The 27642-nt window shown below is 38.2% G+C and overlaps 1 protein-coding gene across 1 annotated transcript; it reads left to right on the top strand.

The window, feature by feature from the left end:
* LOC308528661 (lipase member K-like) lies at nt 1-26287 on the top strand (the record flags this gene model as incomplete). The annotated part of the gene is made up of 10 exons (XM_081104406.1): nt 1-28; nt 5783-5898; nt 9739-9853; nt 11970-12168; nt 13282-13391; nt 14590-14726; nt 18301-18447; nt 20275-20346; nt 23043-23114; nt 26054-26287. The coding sequence occupies 10 exons, from the start codon at nt 1-3 to the stop codon at nt 26285-26287; spliced, it is 1230 nt and encodes a 409-aa protein (XP_080960532.1).
* Between the last annotated feature and the right edge of the window lie 1355 nt (nt 26288-27642).

The following is a 27642-nucleotide window of genomic DNA, read 5'->3' on the forward strand; positions in this document are numbered from 1 at the left end:
ATGTCCAGGGATCAAGCCTGCAACCCAGGTACTTGCCCTTGACCAGAATTGAACCCAGAACCCTTCAGTCTGCAGGCCAACACTCTATCCACCTATCCAAACTGGCTAGGGCTCTTATTTTAAACTAGAGGCCCAATGCACGACATTTTTGCACGGGGCGGGGGTGGGGGGGTGGGCGGGGTCCCTCAGCCCGGCCTGCACCCTCTCACAATCCGGGACCCCTCGGGAGATGTCTGACCGGCAGTCGAACATCCCTCTTGCAATCCGGGACTGCTGGCTCCTAACACCTCTACCTGCCTGCCTGATCGCCCCTAACTGCTCACCTGTCTGCCTGATCTCCCCTAACCACTTTGCCTGCATGCCTGATTGCCCCTAACCACCTCTGCCTCGGCCCCTGCTGTCTCAGCTTCATCCGAAAGGACATCCAGAATGACATCCAGAAGGTCATTTGGCTGTCTGGTCTAATTAGCATATTACGCTTTTATTATTATAGATAACTTTATTGAGGTTATAACTTTGCTATTGTAATATAAATACCCATCATAAGTGTATAGGTCAAAAAATTTAAATAAATAACACATGTAACAATCATAAAACCGATCTGGATATTAAACATTTTATCACCCTAGAAAATACCTTCATGTGTCTTTGTACCCACCCCCATCCCTGGTCTAGCTCACCCGTAATCTGATTTTTATTAACCATACTGGTATTGATTTTTTCCTCACACTTCATATAAATATAATTGTACTATATATACTCCTTTGTGTCTGATGTCTTGCTCAGAATGTTTTTGAGGTTTATCCATGTGGTGTGTGTGTTAGTAGTTTGTTTCTTTTTTATTGCTGAGTAGTATTTCGTTGGATGGATACACCACTATCTTTTCATCTAATCCATTATTGACGAACATTTGACCAATAATAATGGGAGCCTATTATAAATTTGTTTACAAATCTTTTTGTATACATGTTTTCATTTCTCTTGGCAAATACCTGGGTGAATATGAATCATGTGTTCATGGTGTATTGTATACTTGACCCTATAAGACTCTATAACAGCGGTTCTCAGCCTGTGGGTCGCGACCCCTTTGGGGGTCGAGCAACCCTTTCACAGGGGTCGCCTAAGACCATCAGAAAACACATATATAATTACATATTTTTTGTGATTAATCACTATGCTTTAATTATGTTCAATTTGTAACAATGGAATTGGGGGTCACCACAACATGAGGAACTGTATTAAAGGGTCGCGGCATTAGGAAAGTTGAGAACCACTGCTCTATAAGATGCTAATTGTTTATCTAGTATTTAGCATTTTACACCTCCACCAACAACGCATGAGAGCCCTAGTTGTTCAACTTCCTTGCCAACAATTTGTCTTTCAAATTGTGGCTGTTATAGTGGATGTGAAGATCTATCTCATTGTAATTTGCATTTCCTTATGGAGTACATTTTCATGTAATTATTAGTCATTTATATATATTCTTTTGTAAGGTATTTGTACACAGCTTTTTCCAATTTTATTATTGGTCATTTAACTTTTTATTAAACGGTAAGAGATTTTTATATATTCTGGATAAAATTTCTTTTGTCAGGTACTTGTTTTAAAAAGATTTTATCTTAAGTCTATGGCTTTACTTTTAAGTTTCTTAATGGTGTCTTTTCAACAGTACAAGTTTTTTTAATTTTGATAAAGTCTAACTTGTTATTTTTTTCCTTTATGTTTTTTTGTGTCCTAAGATATCTTTGCCTACTCCAAAGTCATACAGATTTTCTGTGTTTTCTTTCAAACTTTTATAGCTTTAGTTTTTAGGTTGAGACAAATGATTTACTTTTTACTTTTGTGAATAGTGTAAATTAGGGGTTGAGAATGATTTTCTTTAATATAGTGCTAGCACCATTTTTGAAAATATGATTATTTTCCATTGAATTACCTTGGAAACTTTGCCCAAAATCAATCGACCATTTGTGTATGTATCTATTTGTGGACTAGTTATTGTATTACATTACACTATGTATTTATCTTCATAACACTGCCAAATAGGGTCAATCTTTATTACTGTAGCTTTATAGTAAACCTTTAAAGCAGGTAGTGTAAATCATCAAACTTTGTTTTCTTTTGCAAATTTGTTTTGGCTACTTTAGGTCATTTTAATAAGCTTAGTTCAGAAGAATGCCTTCCTTTTCTATTTCTGAGGTTATTTTTTCTTAACTTTAATAATTATTTTCTTAAATGTTAAATAGGATATTCATTATGAAACTACTAAGGTCGAGAATTTTGTGTGTGTATAAATTTATGATATGATTGTTCTTTCTCTTCCCACTCATTCTGTCTTCCTACATTTCTTTTCTCATCCTCTGGGCTCATTTGTCAATAAAACATGAAACAAGAAAAAGTATGCCATTATTGATAACAGGAAAGATATGATTGCATGCCTCTTACTAATATTGTATGTGGCTTTCATATATATGTATAATTTGTTTCCCAATCATCACATCTCCCTCTGGCTGTGAGAATGGCACACATTTTATTTACATTTTAATGTGTACGTTCATACCAGCTCTATGTTGTGTCATTTGTTTGGTTGTCAAGCAACCTCCATACACAGGACGGTTTCACATTTCTAAGCTCACTCCCATTTTCAGTTTTGTCACTGATAATAATTTCATACTCAAATCTGTTTAACCAAAATTGCTCATCTGTTTTGATCCTTTCCTGAGTTATACTGTGTCCAAACTTTTTAAAGTCTATTCATACTTCGAGAAAATTTCAGTGAAGAATAATTTTATATGAGGAAACAAGAATCAGTGAAAAGAACATGCAGTAAAATAAACCTTGTTCAAATCCTAAACTGACATTTTCTACTTATGGAAAAAATAATAATTGGTGTATTGATTAAGCCTGTAGATGCTCAATACATGGTGTAAAAGTTATAAATTAAAGATTATACACAATATTTATATACTTTATAAAGCATAAAATGAGAATACTTGGTAGAGGGTTTAAGCAAACAGAAATTCTTAACTGCTTGACATATGTTTCTTTTTGAGAAAAGATGTTGGTATCAACCAATCTGTCATTTAATTACAATTCAGCTCAAATAATTGTACCATATCTAGCATCAGCAAGCTAGAGAGATGCATGAGAGACATGAAAGTTATAAATACAGGCAGAGTGTAAAATGTGGTTCTTTAAGAAATTTATGGACTCATTTGACAGCCAAGCCATACATCTGAAACAATCACTTCATAATAGACAGTATGTTATATCAATAGCTACCATTTATTGAGTGCCAAGCATTGTTAGATGTTTTTTTAGACATTATTTATCATCTTACTTATCATCTCAAGCTAACTCTAGCAGGTGTTATTACCCCCATGATACAGATAAGAAAACTAAGTTTCAGGGAGGTGGAACTGACTAGCAAAGTCACTCAATTAATAATAATAACAGTGCTAGTCAACACTTACGGAGTGTCTACGATATTCATCTTCAGTGGGACACAGTGATGGATGGTAGAGCCCAGGAGATGGCTGATGGCCAGTTTTGCTCCCTGTAGTCCAAGGTCTCAGCAGTGCATTCTCATGGCTGCCTCATTCTCTAAAGGACAGAGCCTGACGTTCACCTCAAACTTTTTGCAGAGCATTCAAGGAACTAATCACTTGCTTTGCCGTTGAACAGACTGAGATTCATCAGAGAGTGATACCTAGAAACTGGCCTTTATGTGTTTCCAGAACCAAAGCTTGCTTAGAAATACTGTGAGCTCATTGCACTTGTATATTCTGGCTAATTCTCATCTGTATTTCCGTAACACAGTTAAGAATGGAGGTGTGGATTCATTGAGAATGCTGTCCAAGCATCAACATAAGCCTTGGTTAAATGTCTGCCTGATAAGTCTGACAATAACTATAACGGGGCAATGAGAAGAGTGAAATGAAGTTCTCTATTATTTCTGATATTCTTTGGTTGAGAAATTTATTTCATCATTAATGTATCTGTAGGTGGAAATGTTTTCCTTATGAGGGTTGCCTATATAATCTATATGCATTTGATGTAAAATATTTATACCTATGTGAAACAGAAAATGTACCAATATTCTCTTGAAAATTCTGATATATCCCCCTGGCTGCAGTTGCTAGAGGGAAATACAGAACATAACCATAGAGAAGGGAGAATTTTGAGCAATGGCGGAGAATTTTACAAGTGGTCACAACCAAATTCAGTTAAGTCTGGAGCAGCTCTCACCGCAGTCATGGAGGACGCCCATCTTCAGAAAACTTAAAAGATGAGGTTCCAATTTTTGGGTACTTGTGTAATTTTAGCCTCCCCTTCATTTCACTGGTTTTCTTTTTTTGGTATAGTAAATAGAAAAATAAATAAATATCAGAGCAGTTTTCCCAAGTGTATTCCTTAGAAAATCAGGATGTTATATGTTTAATTGGTGTTATTCAAACAATAAAATTCTAAGAAGAAATAAGGCTGTGAAAAAATAGTTTTAAACAAAGTTAAACAGCTTCTTGACTGTAGGATTATTCTCAGCCTTAATTATGCTATTGTAAGGTAAGGCTGTCTAAACAAGTCATGTATGTAGCATTGCTATGTATATATATTTTTCTATGACTCTCCAAGCAAGTCATATATATGCACCACGTACAGTTTAACATTTACCCATCTATCTATTCCAAGTTTCCACATGACCTAAAGCTCTTTTTTTACAATAACATCTTATGGGAGTCATGCTTTATAGGAAAGCAGTGGGAAATGTGGCTTTAGCGTGATAAGTCAACAAAATCTGTACAGGTTGTATGTGATTTAGTCTGGGCTAAGGGTCTCTTCTTTAAAAACTGAGAGTCACCTGGAATTCATAATGTCTGCTCTCTTCTTAGTCTAACATCCTCATACGCGTTAGTTTGAATCAGCAGAATGTTAATGTGAACTCACTCATCAGGGAGCCATCATAGAAACAGGTCAAATAAATTAGAGGACTGTTGGAGTATCATTAACAAGAGATACCTGAGTCAGGCCGACTTACCCCGCAATTACGGTTAATAATGTCAGGCTTAGATAAACACACCCCTGGAAAGCACAGGCAAGCACAGCCCTGGTGAGAAGTGCCTGAAGAAAGGCTGTTTCGGTAGGACCTGCCACTCCCACAAAGTGGAACACACAGACTCCTCTTGGCTGGGCGTGTCACCCTCGCCAGACCCATTACGCAGACGAATGAAACCAAGGCAGCGGAATGGGCCCTTTGCCGTGGCTGCAAACCTGAACCTGTCAGGACTAGCACACTCTGTGCTAGCTCTTGGGACTAGACAAACACAGCACCCAGTGCTAACCACCTACGTCGCCTCTGCTGCACCATTATTTGCAAGACATGTTCATAAATTTCTTCCCATGACGTCTGTGCCAATGCTCACTCCCACCATCAGAAGAAAAACACTACTTTATCTGCTAACTAGAGCCACTAAATCTGCTTTGATTAATATATTGGCTGTTATATTCTTTTTCTGCAAATTATACATTTCCTTCTTCTGTCCAATTACCTGTTGGATGCTTAATTGATGTTGGTTTCTTCCTTTCTTCCTTCTTCTAGCTTTCTTTCTGAAGAAGTTACCATTTTAGATTCTTCATGGGATAAATCTTGAATAATTAAGTATAGTACTTGTTTAAGCACAACTAGAACTATGTTTCTACTCCCTCCCACACTAGAGTTGTAGGTTACACCAAATTTCACTTTTAGAATTCTTTCTGGTGACAAAAATATTGACATTTCCATTCCCAGGCAGACCCCAAATGTGGCAGCTTCTTGCAGCAGCATGCTGGATACTTCTTCTTGGACCTCTATATGGTTGTCAGAAGAAAGGAAGCATCACAAATCCTGAAGCTCATATGAATATTGTAAGTCACTCATTAAGGAAAAAAAATTAAGATAAAGAATTAATTATGAAGTTATCATTTTAGTTATAACTGATGTGCTTCTCTAGTTTTCAACAATTCTAAATTGACTAAATCTGTGCCTCCTCCCCTGTTCCTTGACATGGCTATCTAATCTAAGGGTTGAAAGTTCTGATTCAAGTTGGGGAGTAATATTCCTTCTCCTGGTAGTTGAGCCACCATCTGATGGTGCCTTACTGGAGAACATGTTCATCAGCCCATACTGGTGATCTCTATAGAGTATCCTTGAGTTCTTCCTGAGTTTTTTCCTAGAGCAATTTCTGAGATTTGTGAGCTATGTCGGTGTACTCTTTTAGTTTAGTAAGCCAGAATTGGTTTCGGTTGTTTTTAACCAAAAAATACCTTAACATGGAGAAATTCATACCGGAGGTGGAATGGAATAAAATAGAGTGATAGAGCGGAATAGTGCTGGGGGGGGGGGGGGTGAAGACAAATGACCAATGTCTACTATAGGCTTTATTCTAATGGAATTCTCTATATTTCTGTATACAATTATACACTATTGATGTACTTGCCCACACCACTTTATATTAGAACTTTAAGGATGAATCTACCAAAGTTTTAAAATTAGTGTCTCATTTTTTTGCTCTTTACAATGTATCCAGCAGGTACCCCTAATCTTCTATCACATTGCTGAGCCCACAGTCTATCATATATACTGAGTGGCCAGATTATTATGACCACCCCATCAGTATAATGAAGTGAATTAATTATGCAAATAATAATAATAAAATCTTGAGAGTATTTGCTTAGGAAGTTTTCAATATTCAGTATTTTTGGAAGTGTCAATGAAGTACTGATGGGGTGGTCATAATAATCTGGCCACTCAGTGTATGTCCTTAATCCAAATTTTCCTTTCCTGCCATATTCACACACATCTTCTTGTCCTGGTCTAAATGCTTTTTGGCTCTTAATTATCCTATAATGATAATAAGAATAACGAACACTATATAGCACTTACTTTGTGCCAGACACTGTTCTAGATTCTTTGTGTATGATCCTCACAACAAATCTGTGAAGAGTTACTATTATTATCTTTATTTTATAGTTGAGGAAAATGAGACCCAGAAAGGTTAAGTAACTTCCCCAAAGTTTCATAGCTAGTAAGAGGAAGCATTGGAATTCAGTGCCATATTGTTAGTCTCGAGTCTAGAGTCTGAGCTTATAGCCACTGCTTCATGTGGCCCCATGTGTATACACACCTCTTGAGTGCCCGGCATGGGTTCATACCTAATTTTGTGTTAAGGGCTTGCTTTGGTGCCAAACTTACTTTGGCTTTAATTGTTGTCTTTATCTTTTCCTAGTTGTACCATCTCCGACAGATTGTTAATCTTCTGGAAGATCAGTTTTCTCAGCTCCAGAGAAGGACATATAGTCCAACCTTGTTTCTCAAAAGTCTCTCATCGTGAACAATTTCGGGTTTTGACCAAGTTGTTCACAGAAAAAATATCTCGGTTGTCCAATCAAACTTTGATTGTCAACCTGACAACCCTTTCACACTGATACCTCAGTATGACAAAAAGCACCTCTCAGGCAACAAAGGAGAGAATACTTTTGTTGCGGTTGAAATAGATTAGTACAGTTTTAAAACATAAAGAGGAAATCAAGAGTGCTAATGTTGCTGAGGGTGTGAAAGAAGCAATGATCACAGGCAATGTTGTTGAGCTGCATAAAGAGAGAGAAGCAGTTAGCTAGTGACAGCATTTCAGAGGCAGTGATATATGAACAAGCAAAGATGCTGCAAGCTGTTCTGAAAGACACCACTGGCCTGGACCGAGCGCTCAAAGTGATCCCTTTAAGGCTAGTAGAGGCTGGTTCAATAAAGTTAAGAGAAGAAGTGTTTATTTATAGATTATACAGTACATTAGACATGCACTGTATATAAGAAAGGATAAAACAGGGAACCATTTGGGCATCTGGAACTGATTAATTCAATTTACATTTCTAATGGGGAAAAAATTATTCTGTTTTCGAACAAATTGCTTCTCAAACAACCTTCCAGAACAAATTAAGTTTGAGAACCAAGGTGCCACTGTAATTCTATCTGAAAGGCTATATATTGAGATTAATAAAACAGGGGATATAAACCATCTTCTACGCAATCAACAATAGTTCTCTTCTTTGTACTCTTGTAGTTGGTATATCTTTTGTTTACCCTTCTAGAGCCACTCTGTATTTTCTTACATTGTTTTCTCTAAGAGGCTGACCTGTAAGAAGAACTAGGTCAATAAGCTCCCTTGAACTTTAGTTTTTAGATCAGTTCATACAAGGGAAACCCTGAACAGGAGATCAGAAGGAAGGAGGAGAGTGCAATCAGATGAGTTATTGTCTTGGAGGTCCCCTCAGGCAGGCTGTTTCTGCTAGAGATCACAGCTTCTCTCAATGTGGCCCTCTCTACCTGACTTTCTCATTCTGATTCTGGTAACCACTTCCTCTCATTTCCTTTAAGGTAATAGGGAGGTAACAGCTCACTTGGTACTAGCCTCAAGGTACTACACTATCACCTATGATTTCCCTCATTAGATGTCCACATAATTTCTTGTCAAAACATTTTGAGAATGAGCCAGTGTGTATTAGTAATACCAGGCCAGGAGAATCCTGGTTGTATAGTCACCCAACCTTGCCTCACCCATGCTTTGTATGCATCCATCCCCAGTTTAAAACCCTCTTCAAATTATCCTGACTTTCCTGCTTTATTCTGTCTCAATACATTGGGGAAGAGTAGGCTGTGGCTGAAAGTACTATATTGCAATGCAGGTATAAAAATCAAGAGATCACAACATAAATATATATATATATACTAGAGGCCCAGTGCACAAAAATTTGTGCACTGGGGGGGGGGGGGCACATGTCCCTCAGCCTGGCCTGTGCCCTCTCGCAATCTGGGATCCCTCGGGGGATGACCACCTGCTGGCTTAGGCCTGCTCCCCGGGGGATTGGGCCTAAGATGGCAGTCAGACATCCCTCTGGCAGCCTGGCAACCCTTGGGGATGTCCACTTGCCAGCGGGGAGCAGGCCTAAGCTGCAGTCGGACATCCTTAGCGCTGCTGACGAGGCAGGAGAGGCTCCTACCACCACCGCTGTACTGGCAGCCATCAGCCTGGCTTGTGGCTGAGGAGAGCTTCCCCATGTGGGAGCGCATTGACCACTAGAGGGCAGCTCCTGAATTGAGCATCTACCCCCTGGTGGTCAGTGTGTGTCACAGTGACCAGTCATTCCCAGTCTTTCTGCTGTTAGGGTCAGTTTGCATATTACCCTTTTACTATATAGGATAGAGGCCTGGTGCACGGGTGGGGGCCGGCTGGTTTGCCTTAAAGGGTGTCCCGGATCAGGGTGGGGTCCCGCTTGGGTGCCTGGCCAGCCTGGGTGAGGGGCTGAGGGCCGTTTTCAGGCTGGTCGGGACTGAAGCTCCCAGTCTCTCCTTTTTTTCTTTTTTTTTCTGGGATTTATTTACCTTCTATAATTGAAACATTGTTGCCATCACTGGCGCTCCCAGCTCTGAGGCCAGCTGAAAGTAGGTATCTGGGGTTTGTTTAGCTTCTATAATTGAAACATTGTTGCTTTCGGGCTCAGAGCCGGACAGCGGCAGGTGGGGAACCTTGGCTTCCTCCTTCACTGGAGCAAGCAAACCTCCTGCTCGCTTCAGCTGCATGGCTGCCAGCTGCCATCTTGGTTGGCAGTTAATTTGCATATCGCCCTGATTAGCCAATGGGAAGCATAGTGGAGGAACGGTTAATTACCCTTTTTGTCTTTTATTAGATTAGATGTTTTTCCTCTTTTCAGAGCCAAGTTATTTCGTACTGGGGTTATCCTTATGAAAATTACGATGTTGTGACAAAAGATGGCTATGTCCTCGGAATTTACAGGATTCCTCACGGGAGAGGATGTCCAAGAACAGGTAGGGTTTATTTTGTTGTGAAAGAAATAATGCCTAAAGCAGAGATTCCTCGATGTGCTGATAGCAGCAAAGCAGTTTTTATTCTAAACAGATCCAAGTGCCTTCCCATCAAAGGAGGAAAATCATCACCGCCTCCTCTACTACTCTCTTTCATTTGTATAACCCTTTGGAATTTTTTCAGAATTTTCCAATACCCTGTTTATTTAGCCTTTTCTTCTTCGCTTTATCCTCCTTCCTAAAAAGCACAAAAAGAAAGGAAAACTTTTTCTTACTCTAGAGATAACTACTTTCCAGCTTAAATCTAGAAACTGAAAGGTCATTTTGATACTTTCTTCTCCCTTACCTCCTATATACAGCCAATCACCAAGATCTATTCATTTTGCCTTCTAAATTTCTTTCTGATTCGCAAACTTCTCAGCTTCAATATCCCTCAAGTGTAGGTTAACACATCATTATTATCTATTGCTTCAACTAGTACAATAGCTTTTCTAACTGGTATTATATCAGTTGTAATTAGTCCTCCATCCAATTCAGTGGAATTTTATGTTCTTAAGTAAATCTGACCCTATTAGTTCTATACTTGAACTTAATGCAAGAGCCATTTCTAGCTTGCTGCAATAGATGTTAATATCTGTAGAGAAAAGAGGGATCCATTTGGCAAGAACTGTACTTTCTTTTCTGATTTTTAGCTCCATTTATTCTTTGGAGTGTTGTATAACAAACTCCCTAACATTAGAAGGGTTAATTATTTAAAGAAACAATCTGAATTGGAATGGTGTTGACTTAATAGAACCATCCACTCCCACAAATAATATTTTTAAAAAAATATGTTTTTATTGATTTTTAGAAGGAGAGGGATAGAAAGATAGAAACACCAATCAGTGTTCTCCTGCACACCCCCTACTGAGGATTGATCCTACAACCTGGCCATGTGCCCTGACCAGGAATTGAACCTGTGACCTCTTGGTTCCTGGGCTGACATTCAACTGCTGAGCCACACTGGCCTAGCTACTCTAGTTTCTTTATAAATACTCCTGAGGACTTTCTTTCCACAAACTTTTATCTTATGATCTCTGCCAGGTAGCTGCCAAAATGCATGAGGTGGAAAGCTGCCTCTATAAGAAGAAGCTGCCTGAGGGCTCAGATCAGAGAGGGGCTATAAACTATAACTGCTATTTGGTGGTACTTAACTTTAGTAGAATTTGGAATACCTCTTCTTTCTGTTTTCTGAAAAGGTGCATAAATGGGCATAGTTCCTTGCTTCCAAATGGCTGAAGGCTCTCTGAGAGTCCATTCTAGCCTACCCAATCTCAGGAAACTGGTGCAGCACCAAAAGTGACCTTCACAAACCATTTATAAAAGACAAAATAATTCCGGTCACTGGTCACTCTCATCTCCTCTCTAAGTTTCCCAACTTCCTTCTTTTCCTTTTCTGTTTCTTAGTCAAATTGTTTCAATTCTACATTATCAATAGAGCTTTTATACCAAATTAACAATTTTATATTGCATAACATTTCACTTATATTCTTGAATTTTGCTTTCTGAGAGTACAAATTAAATTAAGCTGTGTTTGTAAAATCTAGCATAGTGCCTGGCATTCAACAAATGGCATTTTTATGTTTTTTTTGTTATTATTTTGAGAAAAAGTTAGTTTTGTTATCATATGCTCTTTGAGGAATAAAATATTATTAATATAAATAACAATAGAGCAAATATTTATTGTGCTGGACAGTCTTATGTATTTTAGTTCTAATTTAATTCTTGTGACTACACTATGAGATAACCTTTTATTATTGCCCATTATACAGATAAGTGAACTGAGTTAACCATAAAGGTTAATGCATAGTAGAATAGATTTTGAACCAGGACTATCTGACTCCAGCTCCTACAGAATAATACAATACATGATATAAAATCCAAATTTTACAAAGAAAAAAATAAGACATAGAGAAGGTAAATAACTTGCCCAAGTAAGTAGTTCAGAAAGGACTAGAACCTGGGTTTGCTTGGCACCAAATTTCATCTTTTCGTGTGTATACTACAGGAAGGCAGGAAAGAGACTTCTCTTATAGACACTGAGAAAGTTGACATGAAATTCTTGTTGCCTGTTTTGCAGATCCAAGACCTGTTGTGTATTTGCAACATGGCTTAGTTGCATCTGCCAGTAACTGGATTTGCAACTTGCCCAACAACAGCTTGGCTTTCCTTCTAGCAGATACTGGTTATGATGTGTGGATGGGGAACAGCCGGGGAAATACCTGGTCCAGAAAACACTTGAAATTCTCACCCAAATCACCAGAATTCTGGGCCTTCAGGTAAAAAAAAAATGTATATATATAATAAAGTGTGTATTTTGTCATTTATATATGAATGAACACCCTTTGATTTTTCCCTTTCTGTTCAAATGCATCCAATGGAATTCACAAGAATAAAACGAATATTTCCACCTCTACCCCGACTTTCTTTACGGGCTCTGAAAAAAAGGCCCTTATGATTGCACTTATGTTTGATTTTAAAACACCACTTTCTGTATGCATGTGTATGCAAAATATATATGCAAAAAAAGATCAAAATGCAAAGGTCAGCTTTAGAAAGGTTAGTTCCAAGACTATCACTTTGTCCATATGGACCCCAAAAGAAGTTGATATAGTTCTCTTATTAAAGAGGAATTGATTGAGAAATGGGACCAGAAACAAGGTTTTAGTTGAAAAGCTTGTGAACCAGACACTCAAATGTTTACTCTCCAAGAAGTGAAAGAACTCTGCCCTCCATCGGAGGACAGTGCGGAAACCTGCCCCTGGAGTCAGGTCTTGGTCATGGGATCAAACCCCTGTATTTGCATAAGAGCGAAGAACCATACCTTGAAGGTCATTAAAGCAGTTTTCCCTTGGCCTCATTCCTGCCTTATACCTGGAAGCGATTTTGCATTTCCTAATTCCACACCCAGTGCAGTTGTGTCATTAAACTATTGCAGATAACATGATGGCTCCCTACATGAGTGTTTTCCCAACTACACACACGAAAAAAAAGCACCTGAGGTGATTGATAAATACTCAGATTACCACGAGTCTTCACTGACTCAGTGTTTCTGGGCTGAGGTCTGCAAAACGGTTTGCTTTTATCTAGGTCATTGTTCTTTTTAAGGGAGTTTGGTAAATCTGCTGTAGAATTAGGTGAAATATGACTGGCCTTTTAGGAAAAGCCTTTGTAGATCTTTGCAAATCAGATTTTTCTGGTTCCATTTTCTTAACAACGTTATTCTTGCAATCAAGGTGACATCCTCAAAAGTCACAGAGACCCATAATATCATATATTGACTCTAGTCTTAATATTTAAGAAAAGCGAATGTCTGCAATGAGTGTGTTTGGATATTGCAGGCCTAACAATGAGATATGTTTTTCCGATTTTGTTGTTTTCTTCTTTTGCAGTGTGGATGAGATGGCTAAGTATGATCTTCCAGCCACGATTGATTTTATTGTAGAGAAAACTGGACAGGAGAGACTCTTCTATGTGGGCCACTCCCAAGGCACCACCATCGGTGTGTTTGGGGCAGGTGTGATCTGAGAGTGTCAGAGGATCTTCTTCCATATTTATGAAAGGGATCAGGATTTATTCCCTCTGTGTAGTCTCTAGCTTGGGGACTTGAGGTGGGAAACCCTTTCCTCTGGCTGATTTTTGAAGATTAAATGAAACAAGAACCAGAACAATGATTTCTTTTCCCGTTGGACTGAATCTATGTAGATTCATAATGATGCCAGAAGGATTATTTATAATTCTCTCATAATACATAAATGTATTTATTTTGAGAGAATTATTTATCTATGTGCACAACAAACAATTTCCAGACACTGGGTAAGAAATAAATATGGTATACATCTTTCCTTTAAGGATCTCGTAGTCTAGAGAAGACACCAAAAGGAAAGCAGAAAATTATAAATCCCACTGGTTATATGCCACGATTAGTGTGCCTTTCACTTCCCAGGGTGCACTGGGCTAGAGTGGATGTGGATGGGGCCATGCCTCAGAGCCATGAGACACTTCACTCCTTTCACTGCTCCCCATTCAGCTACAGACCTCAACAATGCCAACAGCATTTCCCCCAGTCTCTTTTCTATATCTTAATCCTAATTAGGTTTCTAGTATAAAGCAGGTCTTTATATGCCTGAACTATACTATGCACCTTACATACATTCTCTCATTGAAAACTACAGACATGTGAAACCATTATCATTCATATTTTACAAATGGTAATATAGAGATCCTTTCTAATGGTGATACTGCCAAATAATATGTATGTATTTTAACCTTCAAAAGAATCATTCTATGAGGATTCTTTTTTCCACATTTACAGATTAAGAAAACTGAGACTTATACAGGGTAGATAACTTACCCAAATCTTCACACAGCTGGTAAATGGGAAGCCAAAATTACAGCTCAGTTTTGTCTGATACTAAAGACTGTGGTTGAGCAGGAATGGTCCTAGGCATTTACCTAGACATACCCCACAAGGGATATTTGAACCCTCTCTGCAACTCTTGTCCTCTCTGGAGACAGAAAACACTTTATTCTGCGTTAGCCAATTCCATTCTTGAGAAATTTAGAAAAATCCTTCCTACAAATGGTGTTTACTCTGAGTTATTTTATGTTTGTTTTGTTGTTGTTTTTAATATAATACTTCTGCTATCATTTAAGATAAATTAAGAATTGTTATAAACTAGTGTCTTTCTCCCTTTCAGCTTTCATAGCATTCTCTACAAATCCAGAGCTGGCTAAAAGGATTAAAATATTTTTTGCATTGGCTCCAGTCATTACAGTGAAATACACCCACAGTCCTCTGAGAAAATTAACAAATCTTTCCCGAGAAGGAGTCAAGGTGTGTGACTTCTCCAGTTTAAACCTGTAGAATGAAAACTAGCTCTGTTCCCACTGATTTCAATAGAAGGAAACCAAGTGACATTTTACAAACCTCTGAGACTATAATAAGTGTTGGAGGTATCCATGTAAGCTTACTGATGATGTGCAATTTTAGTAATAGAGTTCAGGGGGCTCACTCTGATGCCACTCTACCCTATTATCTTCATCAATGTCTCTCTCTCATGTATGTCATTCCTCAGTTACAGATAAAGCAAATGCTGAATTGATTTGTTTAATCTAGTAGGTTAAATTTCTCCCCAGTGGCCCCTGGTTTCTGAGGGGCAGTATGAGCAGTGGTTGAGATCACAGTGTGAAGCCAGATGGGGTCTTTGACCCCAGATTTTTCTACTAGCTGACAGCTAGCTAAACTGATCATTTATCAAGGAGGATTGGTCTATGTGTATTGGTGTTTTTTCCTGTTGCATATTAATATGGCTTCTCCCCTACTAGACAAAAGGTAATCACAGTGTATAATTGAAATCAATGATTTCAATGAAAGCAAATAAAGCTGAGACAATTTTTATAGAAGCCAGGGATTTTGATTGGTAAATAATAATAATAATAATAATAATAATAATAATAAGCAAATTAACCTATGATGAGTCAATTCTATACTTATACAACCCAGAAACACAATAGGAGGAAAACCACTAGCAACATGGAAAATGCTCACATTTCCCTCTTGTACCATAGAGATTCAGCCTAGACTGGGCCCCATGCTGGGTAAATAGCTTGCTAATTTATTTTAGCATTTCCACACAGTTAAGAGATATTTCGAGATGGTGGGCTCTTTCTATTTTTCTCAATTTGTGCAGCTCTGCTTCAGCCTTTCTCATGTTTTGAAATGCCGGTGGTGTAGTGCAGTTCAATTCAATTCTGTGAAAATATATCTAGGAGCTACTGTTTCAAAAGCATAGCATCAGAAAATGGCTATGTCTATAAAGGTACATTCAGCTGATTGGTATGACTGAAAATTAGGGTGCATGTGAGAGTCATGGTAGACTTGACTAGGGACAGTAGGGGACAATAAATGGAAAGCAATTGTGTCATGTTAAGGAGTTTAGATTTTTGTTCTGTTAGTAATGGGAAGCCAATGAAGTATGTTAAGCAGAGAAATGACTTGATCAGATTTGTAGTTTTCGAAACGCTACCCTGAAAGAGCTTTAACTCCAATAGAGGAGCTACCACATATGACCCACTAATTCCTAATTGTCTCTCTTTTCTCTAAATTATAGCTTGCTTTGACCCTTTGCTTTTTTTTAAACATATTATCTACAACAATAAGGATTATTAATATTGCCTCCATTTCTTAAAAGAAGAATTTGAGTTTCAGAGAGGCTAAGCATTCTGTCCCAAATCACCTAGTGAACGGATGACAGAACCAGAATTTGAATCCAGATCTGATCAGACCATTCATGGCCAGTGCCCTTTTTATATGTTGTCATTTTCCATGCCAACCTGAAGAAGTCAGTCTTAGATCCTTATGCAGCCAAACAGGCTATCGAATCCAATATGTAGCTATTTATGGAGCTCAGCTATTGAATCCAGTCCATGTTCTGCTTGGCCAGCCATGTGCCCTGGCATGGGGCCATGTGTGCAGAATAAAAGGGGAGAGGGCTTTTCTAATTCTCATACAGGTGCCAAAAGAGTTAACAGAAAAAGCATATCTCTATACTGCTATGAGACAAACATGCCCCCTCCAGAACAAACTTGGAATTACAGTGACAAGTCAGCATGTTTACCACTCTCCAAGTGGATGCTATATGGCTACTTAGTCTGCATTATTACCCTCCCTTTTAGGTTAAAAGAGCAATTATTTATTCTTAGGTAAATGTGTGGTAGTTTAGCTGAGTCATTCATGCATGGACATAGCAGTGGAGTCAAGTCAGAGACTACCATGCTAATTCACTCTGTCTTTAGGAAAGTCAACTGTCAGAACAAAGAACAAGGACCCCTTATGATAGCTATAACCTCTTTCTTCAAAAGTATTTCCCTGGTTGATTGCTCTCTGAATTGGCTGTTTTCTTTCACATGAATTTTCTGCCAAGTGTGGATGACCAAGATATTGGTAAATGAAAAACAAAAATGTCCACTGAGTTAAATCAGATCCTGCCTTCTACTTTAACTTATTCCTGTGGAGATCTATTTAGGTTATCACACTTGAGAAAATAGATGTCGACATTCTATTAAAAGATAGGTACTATTAAAAAAACAAATAAAAAAATAAAAGATAGGTACTATTATTAAACTACCATGTAGACAGTTATATAGGAAGAGTTACAATTTGTTAAGTGGATTAACCCACTGATTGGGATAAAGTGAATAAGAGGCCAGAATAAATTAGATAATTTCTGCAATGGTTAATTATTGTTTGTCAGACCTAAAGAAGTATGATTTGAATGAGTTTAACATATTGTAGCCTCTCCCTTCTTTCCTTCTTTCCTCCCTCTCTCCCTCTCTCTGGCACTAAGGGTTATATTAAGTCATGACATATCATATACTTCATTAATATTCCATGGAATATAAGATATTCCATTGAATGAAGATTATCTTTGACTGTATAAGGTAACTATTTTTTAAGCTCAGAATTTAACAAATTATAACCAGTAGGAATTTACCAGATCTAGTTTACCAAAGATAGTGTAACACATTGTAAGGTATTTGTGTAATAAAAGTAAATGCTATTTATTGTTGTCTTTTAGTCAATTAATGAAGGATTCCAGGAGAGAGATATGACAGTTGTTTTTTGGGTGTTTTTTTTTTTACTATAAATGGAGGTTTCCAAAAGTTTTAAGAATAAAAAGAAATCTTTTTAGCTTTATATCTAGTTTATTATCCTACGATCATAAAACTAGTTATTATTTTTTAAAAATGCAACATTGTACTTATATGCAAGGAGTTTAGATATTAATTTATGTTTGAATTTCAAGAATTAAATTAAATTTCTTAAAGTTCAAAAGATAAGTTCAACTTACCTGTAACATTGCTTGAAATTCTGCTAGTAGAGATTCATTTCTTTGGGTTCAGTTTTTGCCTCTAGAGTTCATTAAAAGATTCTGCAAGGAATGACTCTTTAAGTCTGTGTCAGTCACTGGGTTCTAGAAAAATGCACGAGGTGCCTTTTAAACATGACCTTTTATCTTCATAGCAGTCCTACTTAGTGCATATTAAGTTTCCATCTTATAGTTGAGAAATTTCAGGATAATAGAAAGTACATACTTTCCTAAGGTATAAGAGACAGAGTCCAAAGTCAAACCAAAGTATCCCGTATGCCAAAGCCTTAACAGTGTTCTGTGGGGACTCATTTCTTAGGGGGCATTACAAAAATACTCCAAGTAAAGGATCTTGGGAAAAGAGGTGAGTTGGAAGAACTACAAGGACAAAATTTAACGGAACTCCCAGTTTCACTGAGTTAGTTATAAGTACTAAGAAGATGTCATCTTCTGTCCAGTACTTATCTGAATTACCACTCATTTTCCACTCTTGACATGCACATCTATGAAATTTGATTGTGTCTTAAATTGAACTTGCAGGTGTTATTTGGTGACAAGATGTTCTCTCCTCATACATTTCTTGAACAATTCATTGCCACCAAAGTGTGCAACCAGAAGCTATTTCATCGTATTTGCAGCAACTTCCTATTTTCTTTTTGTGGATTTGATCCAAAAAACTTAAACATGGTATGTGTAAATAGTTGGGTTGGGAAAGCAAATGTTTTGTTAAACAGCAGTTAGGAGATTTCATTCTAAATTGCATACAAACTACATTCATGATCTGCTTTTTTTGTCTCTGGAAATGTAATTAGCATGTTTGTGGCTTCCCACCAAAGCTGAGTCCACCTGGTTTCATAGGAGGATTTGAGAAGAAGGTTTTTTTTGCTGAAAATTATCATCAACTCTTGCTAGTGGCCAAAGCACCATATTGAAAAGTCCTTCACTTTGACTATGGCTATGGTTTTGAAATTAATCTTGCTGTGCATGAGCCCTATCTCAGACCTACTGAAGTAGAATTTTAGGGAGTGAGCTCAGGTATCTCTATTTTTTAAATCATTTTTTTTTTTTTACTTTCATAAGTGATGTGGAAATGGCCATTTTGTGAGCCACTTCTTTAACTCAAAGGGATGGAGGGGTGGCTCTTTAATGATAGCTATACATTCACTGTTTAAGGGATATTGAGACAAATAAATGTTAGAGTTCTTGTCCAGTCCTTTCCAACTTAACTGAGGTCCTTTCCTTTTTTTAGTTACCACTAGCTGACCCAGAGTGGGAATGAAAAAGAGAGGAAGTTACTGTTTACTCCCCAGCCAGGGAGGAGATATGTTTGTAACCAGAGACAAAGCTGAAGTTGGTTTCCACCTATGTCACAGATTCTGCCCAGAGACTTGTATCTCTCTGTCAGTGGAAAGCACTGATTAACACTTTCCTTGCTTTCAAGCAAGATTTATAAAAGATTGTTTATGAAAAACATGTTTTAGCCGCTGCCTTTTCACATCTTAGGGAATCCATGCTTGCCTATCACTTAGATGGAAGCATTTCATGTAGGTAAAGGTAAGTAAAAATACCTTTAAGCAAACTCAATAGAGATAATTTCAAAAGCACCCTCTCAACATGGTTTGAGAGTCTGCTAAAGAAAAACTTCACAAAATAACACAGTTGAACATAAATTGGGGGGGCCCTGTTGTATATTTATATAGTAAGAATGCCTTTTTTCTCACTGTTGGGTACTGGACTATGGAATATTACAATGCCTGTCAGAATGTTTATTTTAGTACAGTATAACCAGGAATACCTAAGCAGAGCGTTTGTAGAACTTTGAAAAAATACACATGTCCAGAACTCAGTCTTAGAGATTTTAATATTGATTCTAGGTTTGGGTAACTCATAAGTAGTTGTATTTTTTTAAGCTCCAAGATGTTTCTGATGTCAACTTTGGTGGAAAATAACTCTTTTATATACTAAAAAAAAATGCAATTGAAATTATGAAAAAAAATCAAGGGTTTTTAAAATTCAGAATAAATTTAAGAGTTAATGGAGGTTAAAATATTGGATGGATTATGTCCCACAAACCGTCAAAGAGCCTTGCAGAATATTACCACATTTTAAAAATCAGATGACAAAGTGAACATTCAGATTTGTTCTCAATGTCTTACCACGAACAACTTTCTCAGAATGTCTTTTGGGACATGACATCGGGTGAAGAAGAAGGTCAATGACTTCTTGTCCTCTTAGACCTGTCCCAGGCAAGACTGGAAAGAAAAATCTGTATTATCTTCTGTCTTTGACTAGTGGAAGGCTCTCTGTGGGCTCTATGAGACACTGCTCAGGACAGAAGAACAGAGCTAAGGGAAGGGAAAGTTCTTAAAGATGGGCTTCTTTGGATAATGAGTCTTCAGAGGTTACGCTATACGTTTATTCCTAAAAGAAAAACAGAGAAAAGATATTCACATTTACTTGTGATGTGATTATATGATGAGCCTTCAAATGAGACACAATCTCTTTACTTTACAGAGTCGCTTGGATGTTTATTTGGCACATAGTCCGGCAGGAACATCTGTTCAGAACATGCTACACTGGGCCCAGGTACGTGCTTCCTGTTTCTGATATGAGACACACACATCTCTGCAAGATCCCCAAGCAGAGCTCCCAGAGAACTCCCTGCAGGGTTTTGCAGGCACCTGCCACTGTCCAGTTGGTGTTCTAGAATCAGCATAAACTCATGCGGATTTCCTTTACACCCTTCTAGTCTTCACATCTTCAGTGTCTGGAGTTTGGGCTTGGTTCCTAGACATATTCACTGACTTCTGATCCTTAGATTACACCAAACTGCTTTTTCTAGGAAAACTTGTATTTTCTCCTCTTGGAAATCACTAGCTTTAATAGAACTTTATGTGTCATGATATAGACTATTTCACCCTCCAGTTGGCATATAGGCCATTTCAGAGTGTGAAAATAATTCAGAGAAATAATTTAGAGAAAATTAAATATTAGGGAGGGATTAAAATAGATTAGTATTGTCTACTTTTACCCTCAGCTTTGTATGTGCATGTATTACTCTATTACTCAATATTTGACAAGCTCAAAGGTAAGTCAAATTCGATTAGTATAGTTGTCTGACCCAAGTGTGTGTGTGTGTGTGTGTGTGTGTGTGTGTGTGAGAGAGAGAGAGAGAGAGAGAGAGAGAGAGAGAGAGAGAGAACTTCCCAAAGTTTATATATAGCTGAGATCTCTAGGAATTTAACTTACACCCTATTCTTTGCTTTAAAATTTAGAATCATTGCTATAGATAGCCTGACACACTAGCTGAGAGTTTTGGAAATTCTTTGAAGAGTTCTACCTTCAGGAGACAAGCCTTCACACTCAAATAGGGAAAATGAAGTTTGAGTCATAGGACCTCCTACTGGTGAGGAGACGGAGCCTCTCTGACGGGCATGACCTTCCAGGCAATACAACTTCAATTTCATATTTATTGACACTTACTATGTGTTCTTCTGCTATTTATGTACATGGTTTCATTCAGTATCATCAAATTCATTCTCATAACAATCTTTCAATAAAGACATCGATATCTCCATTCTACAAATGGAGGCTCCTCCAGTTGCAGGCTCCTCCCTGGCCTGAGCCCCTGGTCGGGGCTCATGCAAGAGGCAACCAATTGATGTGTTTCTCTCACATCGATATTTCTCTCTGTCTTTCCCTCTCTCCTCCACTCTCTAAATAGCCAATCCCTTACACATGCACAGCTGACTTCTTAAAAAGTACCCTTCTCTGGCAGGAAGTCCTCTTCAGGATAGAAATAAAGATGGGGATAAAATATTTGGTCATCAGTTACATAGACAAAGATGCAGATGATGGTAGTAATATTAGTGAAAAGGGATTTGTTGAACATTTCTAGGTGCTACATGTTTTTATGCATTGCCTTATTTAATCTTCACAACCTACAAGAAGAATATTATTGTCATTCCTATTTCACAGGTGAAAAAATAGGTTTAGAGAAGATAAATATCTTGTCCTGGACCTCCGGTTCAATATTCTGTTAAGCCTGGATTCAAACCAGGTCTGTTTGATGCCAGAATCCAAGTTCCTAGCTAGTACAGTCTATTGCTTCCCATTGTTGAAAATTTGCAGAATTTCAATAACAAAAGGTTGCTGCCTCTGTCAATATAAATCTGATGGGAATCATTTAAAACTAAAAATCAAGTTTAAATCAATGAGTGTGAAAAAAAACCTTCAGAGCCCTAGCCAGTTTGGCTCAGCGGATAGAGCATAGGCCTGTGAAACAGAGGACCCTGGGTTCGATTCCGGTCAAGGGCATGTACCTCAGTTGCAGAGTCCTCCCTGGCCCAGGCCCCTGGTCAGGGCTCATGCAGGAGGCAACCAATCGATGTGTTTCTCTCACATCAATACTTCTGTCTTTCCTTCTCTCTTCCACTTTCTAAATATCAATAGAAAAATATCCTCAGGTTAGGATAAATAAATAAATAAGTTAAAAAAAACCCCAACCTTTAGAGCAGTCAGAATAATTTAATGAAGTGCTTGATGTAAAGGTAAAAATTATGTCTCTTCTAATCGGCATGGGTGGCAAATAACAGAAAAAAGAACCCTTAGGTGTATGAATGTTTCTATTCCAACATCTGATCTAAAATTAAATGCAAACATAGGCATGCATGGCACCTCAGACATGCAGCCTGTGGCCACATTACTGATAAGGGGGCAGGATGTTTGGCCTTGCAGACAAAAGGACACAGCCATGCCACACCTCCCACAGGAAGCACTGAGAAGTTCTGTGAATAAACATTCCTTTCAATAGTAACAAAATTGTTTAAGAATAATGAGTAACATTGTAATATCTTAGACCACCTGATAAGGATAGTAAGGTTTAAAGTTGTTTAAGAATAATGGCAGTCATTTTTTAATGTAGGAGTTACATAGGTGGTGCCTTTAAAAATTATGTATAAAAATTCCTTAAGCCAAGATTCTTTAAGAATCATTCAGTTCAGCATCTTTTAAAAAATGTCTGTGTATAGCATTGTAACACTTAAAGGCATTGCAGTCTGAGGATTTTCATTGGAAAATTATAGGGGGGAATATAAGCTTGATAATCAGTTTCATTAATTAGTATCATTGTTATTATTTGGCTTATTAGTCTTTATGAAATTTTCTCATGTGCTAAAAAGTGGAACATAATGTCAATCTTCTCTGTATATTTCTTGTTTATTGTCTCTAAATCTATGCTTTTATATTATTTTAATGTGTTTATTCTTTTTATTTTGTTATAGGCGGTTCATTCTGGTGTGTTCCAAGCTTTTGACTGGGGAAACCCTTATCAGAACATGATACACTTCCAACAGGTATGATACTAACAATCATCAGTTGCATATTGCAAATGAACTAATAAATATAGGGTGGGGCAAAAGTAGGTTTACAGTTGTGAGTATGCAAAACAGTTTATTCTTGTATTATCATTATTCATCATGTTATTTTTCATATGAACAACTATAAACCTACTTTTGTCTCTACTCATTAAGCACTTAGTAGGTCCCAAACTATGCCAGCTATTTTATGTAGATCAGATGTTACTTATTGGTTTCTTACCATGTGCTGTATCATTATTTTTGATCTTCATAATGACCTTGCAAGGCTCAGGGGGATTAGGTAAATTGTTGAAATTATTTAGCTAGTAAAGAACCAAAATATGATCCAGGGGTTTCTGGATCTAAAGTCCATTCTTCTTCTAGTATCTTCTCAAAAAAAGGGAGAGAGGAAGGAAGGAAGGAAGGAAGGAAGGAAGGAAGGAAGGAAGGAAGGAAGGAAGAGAGGGAGGGAGGGAGGGAGGGAGGGAGGGAGGGAGGGAAGGAAGGAGGGAGGAAGGGAGAAAGAAAGAAAGAAAGAAAGAAAGAAAGAAAGAAAGAAAGAAAGAAAGAAAGAAAGAAAGAAGGAAGGAAGGAAGGAAGGAAGGAAGGAAGGAAGGAAGGAAGGAAGGAAAGAAAGAAAGAAAGAAAGAAAGAAAGAAAGAAAGAAAGAAAGAAAGAAAGAAAGAACTCTTAGCGCTTGAGACCATATTTTAAAGAGGGAAATAAAGATACATAATTTATGTTTCTAGAACATATTCTCTGACTTCTTACCCATCCCTCATAAAATGAGCTAACACTGTCTTATTAACACTGTCTTGGAAAGTCATTTGCTATTCATTTTTTAATAAACAATAAAGGATAATTAAAGATACACCAAACAGAAATATTCCCCTCAGGAAGAAGCAGTGCTATCAGCCAGAGAATGGTATGTCAAGATATTTCCTGACATTATCTGTGAAACCGGATAGGGGACATGCCTAGGTTGAGGGCTTGATCCCCAGTAGGAGGTGTTCAAGAGGCAGCAGATCAATGTTACTCTCTCTCGCCCTCTCCCTTCCTCTCTGTCTCTCTCTCTCTAAAACATAATAATAAAAATTTTTTTAAAAAAGATACAAGGGTTTTACAAATCAGGGCTGAGGAAATTTGGAAACTTTTTCAATAGCAAATTTAAAGTGCCACCATATTAGCTACAACAGTAAAAATGTGTAACTTAATTGGTGTGAAAAATCCGATTTTCCTCTAAACTGCTATGGTTATATGTATGTAGGTGGATGTGCCCAAACAGACAAACATGCTATGGCGAAGTACCATTTACTCTTGTAATTAACTGATTCCCTGCTTTAGCAAGAGTATAGAGCTGCCCCAGAAAAAGCTGTTAGATGATGGCCTCCCCATGTGAGACTCAGATACCTGTTTGGATAAGATCTGACGCACAGGTATTAGCTTCATCATTAAGCTTACACATTCTATTTTTTAAAATGGTGATTCAGGTTTCGCTATGAAAAGTTTGTGTAGGACTTTGGGAGAAAATAAGAAAAACCCAAATAAACTGAGGGAAAACTGTTTGCTGCCAAAATTAAATGTTGTATATTCATCTGCTCAGGCTGAGATTTAAAAAAATACCGTAACTGAGTGGCTTAAACAAGAGAAATGTATTTGTCACAGTTCTGAAAGTCGGAAGTCTGAGAACAGGGCAGCTAGTCGGGTTCTGGGGAGGGCTCCCTTTGGCTTGCCGAGCGCCTCCTCCTTGCTATGTGCTCACATGGTCTTTCCTCGGTGTGTGCTCTTGGGGAGAGAAAGAGACCTCTGTCTCCCCTCCATATAAGGCCATCAATCCTATTGGATTTAACCTAATCACCTCCTCAAAGCCTTATCTCCAAATACAATCATATTTGGGGTAGGGTTTTAACATGTGAATTTAGAGGGAAAACAAGTTAGTCCGTAGCAAATGGTAAAAGTTAAGACTTCCAGTTGCAAGTAGCAGAAACAAACTCTATTATACTGCTTTACTGAACTAAAATGTATAATGGTAAACTCACAATAGCCAGGAACTTAAACACTGGCATTGGGGTTCGCTCTCTCTTGCTTTTTCTCTCTCAATTCTGCCTTCATATGCTGTTTCCATTTTTAAGTTCTTTCCAAGATAGTAGTAGTAGGATGGTGACTGATGTATATAACTCACACAGTGCTTCCAACTGCAAGCCCAAAGGAAAAGGCAATGTTTTTCTTAATAGCTCTGGCAAAAAGTTCCAGGGAGAACTCGGGCCCTGTTTTAGTCATCTCATATAATCACTGTGGCCAGAAGAATGAAGAACAAATTGGCCAGGCCTGGTCCCCTGGACTACCCTGAAACTGGGGGAGTGGAATTTGTCAAATCAGCATGAGAGTGGTGTTACCAGAAAGAAGGGGGCAGGAAAAACTTGCCAGGCCCGATTTTTCTGTAACAGGCTGGCTTTTTAACATTGTATTTCAAATGTGTGTTTTTATGTACGGGTCTCAACGCTCCCTGAAGAGGCTGCTCAAATGTCAATAATTCCCTGGGCCCAGACTTCTGCATATGTGGAGGGGTATTGATATTTGTCCTATTTTATCCCATCCAAAATTTTGTTTGAAAAGGACACATTCCCAGTCCAAATGCTACTAGAAAGACGCCCCACCAAAGAAATGCGTCCCTTTTCTCTAGGATCCTTTTCTATTTCCCCAAAAATCAAATCAAAAATATAATGGTGGTCTTTTAAAATTTACAATTCATATTTTGGTACTAAAGTGCTTTCAAGTAAATTTCACATTTTAATGTTTATATATCACTAAGTGTATCCTAACTGCACATTTTTAACATTTAAAGTAGATGCTTAAAAACTGATTTTGTTACTTCTCTAATGTGATTTTTCGTGAACACTCTTCTTTTTTCTCTCCCTCTCTTTAACTGTATTTAGTTTACGCCTCCCTTATACAACGTTACTAAGATGGACGTGCCAACAGCAATGTGGAGTGGTGGACATGACATTGTGGCTGATCCCAGGGACATTGAAAGTTTACTCCCGAACATCACCAGACTTATTTATTACAAATGTATTCCACACTACAATCATGTGGATTTTTACCTTGGACAGGATGTTACCCAGGAAATTTACCAGCACCTAATTAGAATGATGGAGGACTATTGCTAAAATTAAACATTTACCTTTTTCTAAGCAGCAAGTTTCCATGATAATAATGTGGCACACAGACCCAAAGGTGACCCCTCCAATGATTTTACCTCCTCATGTCCATGCATTTGTGTAGCTCACCTTCCTTGAGTTAGGGAAGCACCTGAGACTTGCTCCTAGAATTGGCAAAGGTGACGGGATGGCACACCCTTAATTAGATTATGTTTATGGCAAAGGTGCTGGGATGTCATTCTCTGATTACTTTATATTCTGTAAGAAAGCATCTTAGCAGACTGGAGCAAGAAATTCTCCTTGTTGGCCTGATGAAGTAAGCAGCTATGTTGAGGAAACCCACATAGAAAGGCACTGTGTCTGACTTCTAGGATCTGCAGGTGACCGCCAGCTAATAACTTGCAAAGAGTCAGGACACTCAGTCATAAGACCCTCAGGCAGTGGTTCTCAACCTTCCTAATGCCACAACCCTTTAATACAGTTACTCATGTTGTGGTGACCCCCGACCATAAAATTATTTTCGTTGCTACTTCATAACTATAATTTTGCTACTGTTATGAATCGTCATGTAAATATCTGATATGCAGGATGTATTTTCATTGTTACAAATTGAACATAATTAAAGCATAGTGATTAATCACAAAAACAATATGTAATTATATATGTGTTTTCCGATGGTCTTAGGCGACCCCTGTGAAAGGGTTGTTCGACCCCCAAAGTGGTCGTGACCCACAGGTTGAGAACCGCTGCTCTAAGGGAATGAGTTCTGTCTAGAACTCGAATGAGCTTGGAAGCCCATTCTTTCCCAGGAAAGCCTGCATTTGAGAAAGCAGCCTGGCCAACACTTGAATTGCAGCCTGGGGACACCTTGAGCAGAGGACCTAGCTATGCCATGCCTGAGTACTAACCCACAGAAACAGTGAGGTAATAAACATATATTGTTCTGAACTGCTACATTTGTGGGCATTTGTTATCAGCAATAGTAAACTACTACTATTGTAATAATACTAAAGTATTATCATTGTTACTAGAGACCCGGTGCACGAAATTCATGTAGGGGGCAGGGGGGGAAGGAGTACTTCAGCCTGACCTGCACCCTCTCCAACCTGGGACTCCTCGGGGGATGTCCTACTGCTTCTTGCAATCTGGGACCACTGGCTCCTAACTGCTCACCTGCCTGTCTGCCTGATTGTTCCTAAATTCTCTGCCTGCCTGCCTGATCACCCCTAACCACCTCTGCCTGGCTGCCTGATCACCCCTAACTGCTCCCCTACTGGCCTGATCGCCCCTAACTGCTCCCCTGCTGGCCTGATTGCCCCTAACCACCTCTGCCTCGCCCCCCCACCCGGAACCCAGGCTTCCCT

The sequence above is a fragment of the Myotis nattereri genome (assembly GCF_964212035.1).
Source record: "Myotis nattereri genome assembly, chromosome: 13".
Classification (NCBI taxonomy): Eukaryota; Metazoa; Chordata; class Mammalia; order Chiroptera; family Vespertilionidae; genus Myotis; species Myotis nattereri.